This window comes from Lithobates pipiens, unplaced genomic scaffold (assembly GCF_037356315.1).
Source record: "Lithobates pipiens isolate NorthernLeopardFrog02 unplaced genomic scaffold, aLitPip1_a1.2 Scaffold_13, whole genome shotgun sequence".
NCBI lineage: Eukaryota > Metazoa > Chordata > Amphibia > Anura > Ranidae > Lithobates > Lithobates pipiens.
Genome location: NW_027507718.1, coordinates 224,016,003 through 224,031,356, shown reverse-complemented (window position 1 = coordinate 224,031,356; position 15,354 = coordinate 224,016,003). Strand labels below are relative to the sequence as shown.

The following is a 15,354-nucleotide window of genomic DNA, read 5'->3' as shown; positions in this document are numbered from 1 at the left end:
CTACTTGTTATAGTAATTAAAGCCTTTTTTTATAAATTATATATTCATCCAGCAGGTGTGGCTTACACATGCATCTAAGTATAACCTTAAGGCTCCATTCAGATCTTTGCATTCTGAATTGCGGGCGGGATTGGCCGCGATGCCGCCCATGATTCGAAATAGCGGCAAATCGCGGGACGCATGTGCGTTCCCTGTGACTTCTAATGGTAGCCCAATTGCGGTGTGATTTTACCGCAATTTGGTGGGTGACAAGCTCTTGTACTTCTTTTGGGCGACAGGCATCCCATGAGTTTTCGCTGCATCTACAGATATCCATGGTAACCTATCTAGCCTGTAAAGAAGAAATCAGAATAAATACCTTTTTTTAAACTGATCTGATCCGGTTTCCAGCGGCCGGAAGCTCTGCAAAGGACACAGCCAACAACGGCTGTGAAATGAATGGAGATTCACGTCACCCATAGAGTTATTATGGGGCTTCTGTTGTCAGATGTGCCCTCTGCACCCACCTCCACAGCAAAGCCGCAGATGACAGCTCAGCGTGGCATCTGATCAGATCAGCTTTAGAAAAGGTATGTATACTGATTTCTTCTTTACAGTGTTAGATAGGTTAGTGTTAGATCGTGGATATCTGTAGATGCTGGGATCTTATTGTTAGGTAGACATGTGCAGTTTGATTCATTCCGAATTAATATTCAGACACATTTTTAGTTATTCGGAGATTCGGATATATCCGAATACCCAAATTACATTATAAACAAATTTTACTGAATGCTCCGAAAAAGAAAACTAAATTTGTCAGAATTTCGGAAATTCGGACTGAAATTTGAATTGAATTTTACATCAAACTCCAGTTGAATTCTAAGTGTACACTTATTGCTGAAAGACTGTGTGTGTTATTAGAGTACCATTTCGAAATGATGCGGTTTTAGTTAAGCCAAAGGTGATTTAACCACTTTCAGACCGGACCAATTTGCTGGTCAAAAACCAGACCACTTTTTGCGATTCGGCACTGCATCGCTTTAACTGACAATTGCGCGGTCGTGCGACGTGGTTCCCAAACACAATTGACGTCCTTTTTTTCCCACAAATAGAGCTTTCTTTTGGTGGTATTTGATCACCCCTGCGGTTTTTATTTTCTGAGCTATAAACAAAAATAGAGCGACAATTTTGAAAAAAACGCATTATTTTTAACTTTTTGTTATAATAAATATCCCCCAAAAATATATTAAAAAACCTTTTTTTCCCTCAGTTTAGGCCGATACATATTCTTCTACATATTTTTGGTAAAAAAAATCGCAATAAGCGATTATTGATTGGTTTCGCAAACGTTATAGCGTTTACAAAATAGGGATAGTTTTATAGCATTTTTATTAATAATTTTTTATTATTTTTTTTACTAGTAATGGCGGCGATCAGCGATTTTTATTGTGACTGCGACATTGTGGGGGACCCATCGGACATTTTTGACACATTTTTGGGACCATTGTCATTTATACAGTATTCACTGCTATATAAATGCAGTGATTCCTGTGTAAATGACACTGGCAGTGAAGGGGTTAACCAGTGGGTGGCAGTGTAGGGGTTAAGTGTTCCTAGGGGTGTGTTACTAACTGTGGGGGGGGTGGGCTTTCATTTAGTGAACACTGATCTCTGCTCCAATCACATGGAGCAGAGATCAGCGTCACTAGTTGCTAGGCAGAATGTAGAAATTCTGTTTACAACGGCATTTCTTCATTTGGCCGCTCCGTGAGACGATCGCGGGGATGCCCGCGGCGATCGAGTCCGCGGGTCCCGCGACTGGACTCATGGGGGTCCCGACCAGCGCGGGAGCGCACCGCCGGCGGCGCGCTCCCGATGGCAGGGCGGCAAATTTAAAGGGACATACATGTACGCCCATTTGCCTGCCCGTGCCATTCTGTCGACGTACATCGTCGTGCGCTGGTCGGCAAGTGGTTAAAGAGTCAACATAATCATTTGATGAAGATTTTTCTTTTGTTTGTTCACTTTGCCACATTCAAAAAAAAAATCAAAGTTTTTGATTCGAACACTTCGTATAAAAAAAACGGTAAATTCAAAGAAAATGTGAAAAAGACCTAAAACTAATTCCGAATACGAATTTAACAAATCAACAGAATTAAACTAAACTAAATAAATTGATTTAATGATCGAAACAAAACACATTTTTTTCCTCATGCACATGTCTAATGTTAGGGTGGACTTCTACTTTAATGTATGTGTGGCCTAAAAAAGGCCTTTCTAGAAAATGTTATATAGTGCAAGTGATTAGCCCCCACATTAAAGATCCCATTATTTGACAGTCTAAATATAATTATTTTTGTTAGATATTTGTTAGATAAGACTTAGTTATTAACCTTGTTAAGAAAAGGTGCAACGTGTCTCTTCCTAGATGTTTCATTGGTGAGGGTGTTCATGGTCAGAGGCCTGGTTTTCTGACTTGGTGATGTAAGTCAGTATTAGTAACATCATTGCCTATCAGGGACACATGGAGGGTGGGTCACAGCCAGGTGGTAACTGTCAATCAAGACCTTTTCTGAGTTGTTGTTACTGTTGTGCTGAATTGACAATAATGATGTTCCTGAGGTGGTGCTGGTGGTGGGGAGGCCTGTGGTTGGACACCCAGCACAGAGAAGCATGCATGACATGACAGGTAGAAATGCCAAATCCACACAAGGTATTTTCTATTGCATTTTAGGGTTGCATACCCTGAAACCTCGGACAACAATGCGGTTCGTTTTTTGGGGGGAACAGAGAGGCCTTTGTACACCAAGCAGCATATGTTTGATGGAGTTTGTAATCCATAGCTTAATCCTGCTGCTGTTCTCCACATCTGGTTATATTCAACTGTTCCAAATGTGCCTATACTCAGATCCTGTGTAGAGATTTTACTATTGCATCCTTGGAAGGAAAACTATAGTGCCTTAATTTTTAATTATTCTTTGCTTTATTTTCTGCATTGCGAGTTACGTTCTTGACTTCCTTGGAAGGCTGCTTGCTTCAGACCTGTGTCTCAGTGCGATTGAGTGTGCACTCTGTTCCTTTACAGAAACCATATAACTAGCAAATCCTCCAAGGCTTTGCAAAATAGTACTGCCTGGTATTCTTTTTAAATGCATTCATTTTTAAAGGTCAGGTGACTTTAATATTTATTTGTTTCTGTTATTGTGAGCTGAGTTAATTTTGATTGGACTTGCAAGTTTCATCAGCAATTTAGTAGAAGCTCTGCCCAAGGTTGGAATACCTGATCACGTTACCTCAGTATCGATTTTATGATAATATATTATTATTTGTTATTGTTAAATAATAACATAACTCCACCTTTTATCTAATATTTTATCTAATATATCTAATACATACTTTTTTTATAAGAGGACCACTTAGCAAACGTTACTATTATTAATTACATTGTAGCTCAGTAATAGTGTACCCCAAGATTAGTGAAACTGTCACCTTTCCTCAACATCCTATTTATGGCAATATTTTTAAATATTCACTATATGACCAAAACTTATGTGGGAACCCCTATAATATTTTAAGTGAAGGGTACTGTTAATGACATTTTAGACATTTTCAGACTTCCAAACTTCTGGCAACAGTTTGGGGAAGGCCTTTTTCTGTCCCAACAGGAATGCTACTATTCACAAATCCAGGTCCATAAAGACATGGTTTGACATGTTTACTGTGGAAGAACTTAAGTTACCCGCACAGAGCACTTTAAGCATCTTTGGGATGATTAGAATGCCAACTGCAAATCAGACCTTCTACAAAAATTAGTACCTGAACTCAAAATTATCCTTTGACTGAATGGGAATAGATTCCCGCAGAAACAATTCCAGAATATTGTGGAAAGTCTTCCCAGAAGAGTAGAGGTTGTTAAAGCCACAAAAAGTGTGCGTGTGTTCATGTGGGGGGATTTGATTTTAATGGGTTTGAAATGGAGTGTCCAACAAGCTCATATAGGTGTGATGTTCAGGTTTACACAAACTTTTGGCCATTTAGTATAACTCCATAAATTTGGTAAATCCAAACATTACATTAAAGGCCAATAAGTAATAAACACAGCAAATATTTTTTTTTCATCAGGTTTTTAATCATTTCATTTTGCCCATTTTATTTGGCACGGGTTCTTCTACATTTGTATACAGTTATCTGCAGCTGACTGTGGAATGTTCACGTAGGCACAACATTCAGCATTGCGCCCGATGGAAAATGTTTAGATTATGATTGCTGATGTGAAGAACTGTAGACACAGCTGTCTTCAGTTTTCCACATCGCCCACATGCCAGCAAGCACAATGTGAACAATTCCCACTAGGCTTAATGGCTTGTTCAAGAGCATGGACAGGCATAAGGTAATACTTGAGTACTGAACAAATGTATAACATGAGTTTTTTCTCAGTATTTAAAATTGCTTTACTAAAAAAAACTGCAAAAAGGAGAACTATGCACCATGCTTTCCTCTCACTTGTTAAAATAGTGTTACTTTTTCCTTATCTTGAAATAACTATTGACATGAAAACATAAGATTAAAAAAGTCTCAATTTTTTTTTTTGCAGATGTTGATGAATGTCAAGCCATACCTGGTCTGTGCCAGGGTGGTAACTGCATTAACACAGTAGGTTCCTATGAGTGTAAATGCCCAGCTGGACACAAACAGAGCGAGACCTCCCAGAAGTGTGAAGGTGAAATAAGTGATGTGTGGTGTGAATAGACTGTTGACACTCTTCTTTATAGGGTTTACTGTTATGGTAGTTTTCCTCTTGCACATTGCAGCACTATGTGGTTTTAGCGGTCTGTCAATTGGTATACAACATATAGTTGTTTTGATGTATATTAGAAACTTTACAAAGAAAGTCTTCTAATGAAGATATTCTACACATAACTTTGAAGAGTTTATTTAGATTCAATTCTGGAAATAGAATATGTTTGATTCTTATACTAACCATATGTTACTGGTTGCAATCTGAACTTGAACACCTCTCATGAGAGTTGGGTACATGACATGATGAATGTATTCTATAATTTAGAAATCCACCCAAAGGGGGTATTGCAACTGTACTACTATACTTGAAAATGATCACAAATGATATGAGATTTGTTTCTATATTAATGACATGTGGAGTCAGTAGATGGCCCCTGTTAGGCTGTTGTCAAAACTTCTGATCATACTAAGAAACCTCAGGGACTTGGATAAATTGAGAAAAACATAATTAGCTAGTTCACTACAATAAGCTGTAACTTATCTGTGAACCTGATTCCCCCTACACTCACCCCCTTCCCCATTCTATTTATTGTAAGGTGAGGAATTTCATCAGTAAATATAGTGATTGGCAATTCATATGGCTTCACCTAACAAATCTTGTCTGGCAATGATTCGAGTGAACACGTCCAATAGTCTCCTCATCAGTCTGTAGTAGAACTGTTATGTGTTTCTTTCAAAATATCTAAAAATTGGCTACAGATGTAGCCATTCAGTAATTGTGCCAAAGGATAGTATCAACCAATGTCTGCTCAATTTGACTGTCAACAGTAACTCTATTACTGATATTCCTATTGTCTGTTCACATAGTTATTGACAGGACAACTTGCCAAGACTTGTAAACTAAACAAGATGTTTGAACGTGTAGATGAAATGATTATATATTTTTCTAACACGCAAGCTTGCATTAGAGATAGCACAGCACTACCTTGTTTTTTTAGTACGCAGGCATCGTTTGTATAGTAACCGTACATGCTCCCTTTATTTTGTAAAGTTCTGTGAAAATTGTTGGCGCTATATAAATCCTGTATTATAATAATAATAATAATAATAATTTTCTGCCCCTTTAGTAAATCATCCCATAAAATCATTGTTTACAATAAAGTGAGATATACAATAAGGCTGTAATCTCCAGTCATCTAGATGGTATCAATGTTAAACCTCATAAAAGACAGCCCCCTAAGTTTCCCAAGTTGACCTCCAAGAATTTAGATTACTGACATATTCATAGAGTCTGTGGAAACCAAACAAAATGTAAAGCTACACGTTAAATATGTCTTGCGGCATGCAGATTTTCATTCTTATTTTCTCAAGGATATAATCTTCTGTAACTGCTATGCTAGGGATAAATACTTCACTTCTAAAAAAAATCTGTAAATTGATTGTTGTAGTTTATTCCATTAGCTGCAAGAATTTAGATGTAAATAGAGTTCAGTTTCCATGTCAGTTGAAGGTGTTGTCCCTAAAGCTAGCTTGATAATATTGCTTGACCTTCTCACAGGCATAAGAGTAATAAATGAAAACATAAAAATACATTTGGTTCAATCAATAGGTAACATTGACATATTTTTCCGAAAAATAAGTGAAGCTGCATAAAACTATACTGATACTACTTCTATGTAAAGTATAGAAGTTAATCAAATAACAATCTAGAATTAGTATTCACTATCTAGAATAGCATATTTAAATATACATATTTTCTAGTTGTCTTGCTTTTCAGAAAAGTACTTGTGGATCAAGGTCATATCTTAAATGGGTAAATATAGTAGCATTCACAGAATTGCACTGAATAGAAATTAATTGCCTGGCAGGGGTCCTAAAAAGTTTGACAAATTTTCCTCTACAAATACCTAAATACCCCAAAATATCCCAAAATAGTATACATTCTAATTCATTGCACAACTTACATGGTAAACATAACACATCTCTTTAACTATTCTTACTGTTACTTGTGTATTCTGCAAAGGATGTATATTACTGTATACTAGTCCTCCCAATGGCATCCATATTTGCATCCTATAACACTTCAGTTTCCTCTTTGTGGCCCTTTATGCAATTTTACAATAAAGACAAACATAATTATTTTTTTAGATAATATGACATTGCTCTTGTTTCCTACACTCTAATCCACATAACCATCAGTTCTGGCTACTGAAAACTGCTTTTCCCATTTGATGGGAAGAGCCTATGAACGGCTTAATGACTTTGGCTGCTATTCAGAGCTGGGTTGATCTAGGAAACAGAAGGTGGTATCCATGCTAGACGACCATAAAACACGTCTGCCTTACACACAAAGGTTTGTCTGAGTGTCTGATCTCACTGCTAACCCTTTTGTTGCCAGTGAGGGCCCATTAAATGTTCTGCTATTGGTATACCTTGGATAAAACTGACTTCTTTGTGAAACTCTGGCAGGAATCCTATTGTACAGAACTGTGTGCATGATCTCCGCCATATGCCTTTTATTATGAAGTTGTAGATGTAAGTTTGACTATTTCAGAGTATGATTTTACCCCTTCTCCCTACAGATATTGATGAGTGCAGTACAATATCTAATGTGTGTGATGGAGGGGAATGCACGAATACTGCTGGGAGCTTTGTCTGTATCTGTCCTAGAGGATTTACCACAAGCCCTGATGGATCTCGCTGCATTGGTAAGTGGTTCTATTGGTAAAACCCATTCTTCATCTACCTTTTTATTTTTCATTTCCTCTTAGTGCTGGGGATAGCTAAAGTAAAGCTACATTTAAGCCTGGTAATCAGAACACTGCCAGTGTGTGAAATTGTGGGCCATTGAATTGGGAAATATAAGCCCCTTATTATTACTATTAAAATTATTATTATTGTCATAATAAAAATAATACAAATCTATTTATCTGATTGTGCTTTGGCCAAATCATATATTTTCTTAAACATGGCACTGAAATTCATGGAAATAATTTGACATACTCTTACACCAGTAGACTATTAAAACCCAGTAGCTGTGGACAGAGAGGGGTGCCAGTAATTGCAAGTGATTTTATTTGGAAATAAAAACAAAAACAAATTATATTGGTGCTAGAGCTTGTGGAGGGTGGGGATACGTGTTCCAAAGGCAACATCCACCTCTTCCCAGAACCTGGAGCCTACACACCTTCTCCACTGGGACATGCCAATACAGATCATGTGCTTGTGAGTGCAATAAAATCAATTTTTGTTTTTATATCCAAATAAAATCACTTGATACACTATACTGCTGCCTTGCACCCCTCTTTCTCTCCTCTCTATCGCCACAGCTACTGGGTTCCCAGCCTGGATGAGGAGGAATTAGATCCTGCCCATACTTCTATGTGTTTTGCTATTTGTTTTTACATTATTTGTATGTCTTTGTTAATTTGAATATTAATGGCTTATCATTTTGTGTACATTTTTATTTAACTTGTAGAGTATTTTCCCTCTTGGACAGATCAACTGTTTTATTGTCTAGGTTGAATATATATATATATATATATATATATATATATATATATATATATATAAAATATTTAAAGATACACATATACCAAGTAGTACACAAAAGACCATTTGAGAGCTGGATGAGCACCAGTTATATGTCTGGACTTTTAAAACCAATAGAATGATTGAACAAACTTAAATTAATCACCAGGTAACACACTGACCCAAATATTGGTGCTTTGATTAGTTAGTAAAGATCACAGCCTACTGGGTGCTTATACATCATGCATTTGTGGTAGATGTGTGTGTCAGGTGAAAGAAGAAGCTTAAACTTCCAACGCATATGATTGAATATTGAAAGTGTATTCATGATCTTTTCACTTTACTCCATCACAGTTCACGTTAATATTATTAGGTCCTGAGGGCTTTTTCAACTTAAATGGTTTAGCTCAGCAGTGCAATGCATGATGACTGTGGGTGAGAATGGACTTTCACATGTCGCATAGGCCAAATCTGTAATCTGCAATCTGTGCTCAATACAAACTCATAATAATGGGGAAATATGGAATTAGAATCGAAGCACCACAGCCTCCCCTGATGCATGTTTATTTTGATACTCAGTATCACAAAGAATCCTCCCCCGCCTTACTCCACCCATAGGAGGACTTTGCTTCCCGCCCCCCCCCCCTTTCCTCCCACGATTCTACTGTACTTCCTCCCCTTCCCTTTTTTTTCTCTACCTGGTTCGTGGGATCTAGTTTGCTGTACAAGTATGACAGGCAGTGCCTGAGGGGACTTATTTAGGCAATGTTGGGGAGCCTACCATATAGGCAGCCTGTTTATCCAATCAGAGAAGTGAGGCCTGGAACTATGAGTGCCCTTGGCCCGTGTTACCTCATCACATGGGTTTTTTTTTACTCTCTTTTCATGGTTATATTCCTGTTCACTGACCTGTACTAAAGGGACAGGTCTTTTGGATTTGTCATGTTATTGTAAACCTGAAAATCTCAATAAATAAATTATAGAAAAAAAACTCAAAATATGTGCTCATTAAATTATTCTTATATAAAAAAAATGTAATTCTTTATTTATTGGTATGTGTCAAAATAACCCAACATGACAAGACAATATAAATGGGTACAAATTGGCCATGAAGAAAAATCACCAGCAACACAAATTTATAAAACAATAGAAGAGTGTATAGAAGATTGCTCTGCAATAAAAAATTACTTCAGAAGTACAAGATTCAAAACCTGTACACATGGCCTGCGAGCAATCATACCCACGTTATCAATGCACACCAGAAAGCATTTTAAAATATTTTTTGAAAATGGGAAGTAACACCCTAGGGTGTCTGAGGGGAGAGGGTGGATGTGAAAAGAGAGGAGCAAGAAAAAGAAAAAAAAAATGTATGGAGGTGTAGAGGAAGAAGCAGAATGAGAGAGTGAATGGAAGGGGCGGTGGTCCATGGTGGGGGTGACGGATCATAAAATCGAAAACCAATGCAGAAAATACTAGTAGATCAGGAAAAATGATATGTAGTCATCTAAATAGTGAAACAAGTACCAATGAAGACATTGCGTGTTGTGCTCCTCTATGTTGTTTCTAAAAGCAGCAGTCAAATGCTCTATGTGTTGGATGTCCTTCACTCTGGTGAACCAATAAGAGATGGTAGGTGGAGATTGTTTTTTCTACATACTGGGGATGAAGGCCCTAGCAGCATTCAGTAATTTCTTTAGTAGTGGACATAGGAGTTAAGTTAAGAAGAACTGCAGTGGAGTTGTCAAAAAGGGAGACGTCAGTTTGTGAACAATTTGCAAGACTTGTCGCCAAAAAGGCTGAATATTGGGACAGTCCCAAAAAGTATGAAATATTGTACTGACCTGGGCTCTGCATTGCCTTCAAAGGGCTGTGTCCAAGAAAACATGGACACTAAAACAGGGGGAGTACCATTGTGACAGAATTTTATATGTAGTCTCTTGGTATTCACTACACTCATATTTTATTTGAATATGTCACATTGATCTATACATAAGACAGAAAAGATCAGAAAATTATGCGTATAGATTTACGTTGCATTGCCATCAAAGATCAGCAGCCGACACCTCTGAACAAAACAGGGGCTTAACACAACATTTTCCAGATTTTGACCAGGCTTTTATAGGTATATAAATATATACATTGATACTCCTTTGTAAAAAAGAAAAGCAACATTAATTAAAAGCAGAATAACTTACCACAAAAGAAAAAAATAAGAAATATGATTAGTACATTTTTGTATGACTAAGAAACAATTAAAAGAAAAAAATCCCATTGCAATTATTTCCAATTACACTTAAAACACATTTCATTGTTCTGGCAGTTAAACGATGTTCTTAGCGGTTGGGCGCAGGATTAGTTCTGACCTTTACCCATAATAATTTATTGTTAAAATACAGAAAATGAAGAGTCAGATTTGGCGAGGATTACTTTTTGTAAATGTGTAATAATTGATGTCTGCTGGTTAGGAAAAGACAGAGTCAGATCGCTGAGTCCTAAATGTGGCTTTTTGTGTACAGAACGATGCCCATAAGTGTATTGTAAAAACAGATTCTTATTAATTTGTTCACCCAAGATTCCCCAAACTTTACACATTTATTTAAAAATGAGTAAAAATCGAGTGCATCTGGGTGGAAACTTTGATAAATAAACCTCTAAGGGGTTTATTAAAGTCTTCACCCCAGATTCACAGAATTTTCACCCAAGAATTTTTTTTTTTCTAATTAAGGCCCGGTTCACACCGCTGTGGGGGGAGATCTGGATGTGATTCGCACAGCAAATCACATCCGATCTCCGTAGCGATGCGAGTTCAGCCATACAGATAGTATGGCTGAATTCGCAGCGCTCCCGCAGCAAACTCGCACGGGACCCTTTTTTGGGTCCGCAACAGAATCGGATCGCATGGGGGTTCACACCATGCGATCCGATTCCTGTGCGAGTCGGCAGATCGCACTGCGATATGCCGACGGATCTGGGGGTGTCATTAACATAACATTGACACTCCCAGCCGTCCGCATAGGGCAGTGTGAACTGCCGGCGGGAGGTGTGCGATGCGGGTAAACGCCGCGGATTCGCGGCGTTCCCGCATCGCTATAGTGTGAACCCGGCCTTAATCTTATGTGAAAATGCATGTTTTTAAAAGGGTAAAAAAATCTAAGCCCTTCATAAGATCTGTATAAGAATCTAAACCAGCTGATCTGTTTTGTCCCCAGAGGATTGCTGAATAAGTTGTAGAGTGCCATGTAAATATTCAGTTATTCCCAGTCTCACTTTTAACCTGCTGGATAGATGAGTTACTGGTGTTTGTCATATCTATAGCGCTGATTGGGGTGGGGGGAGTAATGTGATTGCAAATTGCAACTAAAGGCCATGTTTTAGGATGTATGAAGAAAGCCATTACAAAATAACTAAACGGCAGAAGTAAACCACTACTATGCTCTTTAATGCTAAAGAAACTATGGCTGGAGTCGGGCTTTAGGAAGCATCAGTACAGTGAGTAAGCTTGCGTACCAACTGGCAGTAGCAAAGAAGACAGATATAGGGACTAGCCTGAAAGTTGTCTCTTTGTGAACTAATATCTCCATAGCAAGAGGACAGCGAGCATGTTAAAAGGACACCAATCTTCCATTAATGGCCAAATATTTTAAAGGGTGTCCTAAAATTGGGTGGGATATGGGTATGGATATGGATAGCACACTGGATATGGGTAGCAATGGAAACAGTCAATTTAGCATGTTTCATACGGGCTCCTAAATTGTGGCTGGACTTACACTTTAAATTGACTAAGAGTCTTCTTTACATTCTTAAACACCTGGTCCCTGTTAACATTTTCCCCAGAATACCACAACTCAGTGGCAGGCGCAGCAAAGGCATGCCAATGAAGACAGCATACCATACACCTATTAAATTCTTTAAAACCTAACATTTTTTCCTAGAGAAAATAAAAATGTATACCCTAGTATGCAGCAGATGATGATGATAATATTAGTCCTTGTATCTATGAATCTGTGAATTTAATTTATAATGCAGTCTTGTTAGACTAATGTTTCTTAGAGCACATCCTATAGACCCTATTTAGCCAATGTCATTGCTTTCAGCTCCTGGCTGCCACAACTACAGTACTATATTCATAAATAAACTTTCAAGGGAACCTGGCCACATATTGTGTAGAGAGTGCCCTGATATTTAAAAAAAATCACTGTTGCTATAATCCAAGAAACTGGTACCACAAGGCTTTGGTTGATCCTCCCCAGTCTCCTCATCTTCCTACTGTCAAATAAGGTTGCCATTAGAACTTTACAACCATTAGGGAGACAAATGAAATTGTAAGTGTGGACCATGGCATGGCCATGAACGTTATGATTTCTGTTTCTTGTAATAAAGCACAACTGATTTCCATTGTAGTGACCAGAGAAGTAGATAAATATGAGCACCACACCAACATTTCTAGAGCTTGAAAGAGGTATTTTACCATACATATCCAACTAACCAGCTATTTTGGAGGCAAGGCTGTATGCCCCTAACCAGGGATTAAAATGGTGTAAAAGAGGAAAGGAGGTGGAGGAAAGGAAAGAGTAGTGTCATGTAATAATGTTGCACCAATTCCAATAGCATTTTCCTGTGAGTGAGTATGGGGTGAGAGGTGGGCCCTTGATGCCGTGGGATCACATGAAGTGGGTTGAATGACACTGGATGTCATTCACCCCAAAAGAGGAGCAGCACAGCATGGATGGCTTGGTACGTCTGTGTGGCAGAGCCAGAGGTTGGGTGAGTATAGCAATCTGAGCTGTTTTTTTTTTTTTTTTAACCAGTGATGGGTACTGCATTTTCTTTTCCAAAAGCTTGGTTTTAATCTAATTTTCTAGGGAACTCCAATGTGTTTTTCGGAGAAACTACAGCTTCTGGTTACTACATCTTGTGCAATGCAGCTTACTCAATATTTCATAGCATAGAGTGGGTGGAATCAAAAATGCCTTGCCTCAACAATTGCAGGCTCAGCAATTAGTCAGTGTTACCAGAACACAGATATCTCACCAAGTATTATTTTATAGCTAGTTCAAACAATTGTTTTTTCTCCTCCCCCAGCAGACACCTCATTGCATCTTAGTTATGACCAAAACCATTTTAAAAAGTGATAATTCACGTAATGAATTTTGTAAACTGACTATTATAGTTAAAATATCTCAAAAATCGAATTAAAATGAACACACATCAATGGAAATATGACCTGTACTTTGCTTTTGCAAACAGAGCCCATTGAGACTATTTGCAGGGTGTGGGTATTGTTGCATTCTTTCTGAAGAATAACAGAACATACTCTGTTTAGCTTTATTTTACATTCCTCATATAGACAACATAGTAAGTACAGTACAGTTTATAAATTATTCATTTTTTGCCTGCCAGTTTATTTCCTTCTAAAACCTAGTTGAGTTGGCTGCCTATTTGTGATTTCCTGTATTTATTTTCAGATCAGAGGACTGGCAGCTGTTTCTCTGCTTTAATTGGGGGCCGATGTGCTGGGGAACTTCCTGGCCAGTACACAAAAGGACATTGCTGCTGTGATACTGGGCGATGCTGGGCCATAGGTCAAACCCCAGAAATGTGCCCAGTCAGGGGGTCTGGTAAGTACTCAGTGTATTCCTCTTTGTTCCTGTGCCACAAGAACTTGATAGTTTGATAAGTCTTAAAACTGTTAATAGACATTATTTTGGAAGTGTGGCCTGCATATTCAAACTACACAAAATCATCATATTTCTAACTATGCATATTTGTAGATACATGGAAGAACATTGTTGAGTGCTTTGGGTGTATAGCATAATGTCTCACTAGAAAACACAAAGTGTGTTGTTACTATGCTTTAAATGATAGAATAAAGTTACACTCGCATAACATTATTGCTTTGATATGTTTAGAAACCTAATCTAGAAAGCAAGGGATATTGTTATTAGACATTTTTTCTCACATCTTGTAAAGATACTAATTTTTATTCCTTTGCCCACAGATGAATATCGAAGACTTTGCATTGAAAGCCTGCCATTAGGCCCTTCACATCCAGGAGTTTATCCTGTTGGCCCTGGTGGCAATGGACCTGGAAGTTTTGGACCTAATGGATTTGGACCAGTTGTAGTTGGACCCAATGGGCAAGGAACAATAAATGGCTTACCTAGTGTGGGTACTGACATTGGTAAGAAACATATAAAAAAACTGTGTTAAATTTTTTGTGATAACATTAAGCAACCAAACAATAAGTGGGGTATATAATTTCTTCCTACTCATTCCTCCTTAGTGTTCAGTTTTTATTATTTTCTTTTTAATGCATTTTATGTTGTATTGCCTGAAAATGGCATGATTGAACAGTTATCAAATAATTACATTCGGTAATTAGATTATACTGTACCTTCTTTGTCCAGGGATTCCCATTTACTTTTTAGCTTTTCTTACTGTGATCACAATAAATGAGCAAGAGAATGAAGTAATGCTCTAAGCTAGACTGTCGGTCTTGTATCCCTGTGACAGCTGTAATCTTGCAGCTCTCAAATTAGCATGGCACCTGTGCTGCATATATGTACCGCCTTGTACAATGTGGAAGCTATTTCCTTTATCTGTACCTGCTAAACACTGTTGCATGCCAGCACAGTCTTTCTTCTCAGTCCCCATAGTCTCTAGTACAGTACCCTATTCAATGCATATACAGTACACACTGTAAAGCTGCCCATACATGTAGTCAATGTAGGTAAATTTGAACCACTTTCTGTGCACATATGGTAACAAATATTTGCGAGAAACAAAGCAAGTTACAACCCACTAATTCACTAATTAGACCGACCACTATAATTTGGTCAATCGTGAAGTCAAAACTGGATAATAAATTGACATCTTCAATACAGTCTATCGAACGACTGAATTGAAAAAGAAAACGCTATAAAATGTTGTCAAAAGCAAATAGATGTTTCTGCCAGGTTTGATTAGATTAGTTTTGATCTCTTTGGAGTTGATTCAAATTTTTCATGGTATCAATTGTTTGTGATTCCAACAAAAAATGGAATTGAAGGTTTGAGCATTCTATCAAATTACCAAGTTTCCAGCTTATGGTTCAGCATATCATTA

The 15,354-nt window shown here is 37.8% G+C and overlaps 1 protein-coding gene across 1 annotated transcript in view; it reads left to right on the top strand.

Moving 5' to 3' along the window:
• The window catches only part of LOC143974655 (fibrillin-2-like), a 214,387-nt gene that overhangs the window by 139,670 nt on the left and 59,363 nt on the right, over positions 1–15,354 (top strand). The window contains exons 8-11 of the mRNA XM_077476264.1: positions 4,574–4,699; positions 7,302–7,427; positions 13,716–13,868; positions 14,249–14,431. Coding sequence (XP_077332390.1) covers positions 4,574–4,699; positions 7,302–7,427; positions 13,716–13,868; positions 14,249–14,431 — 588 coding nt within the window. The remainder of the gene's footprint in view (positions 1–4,573; positions 4,700–7,301; positions 7,428–13,715; positions 13,869–14,248; positions 14,432–15,354) is intronic.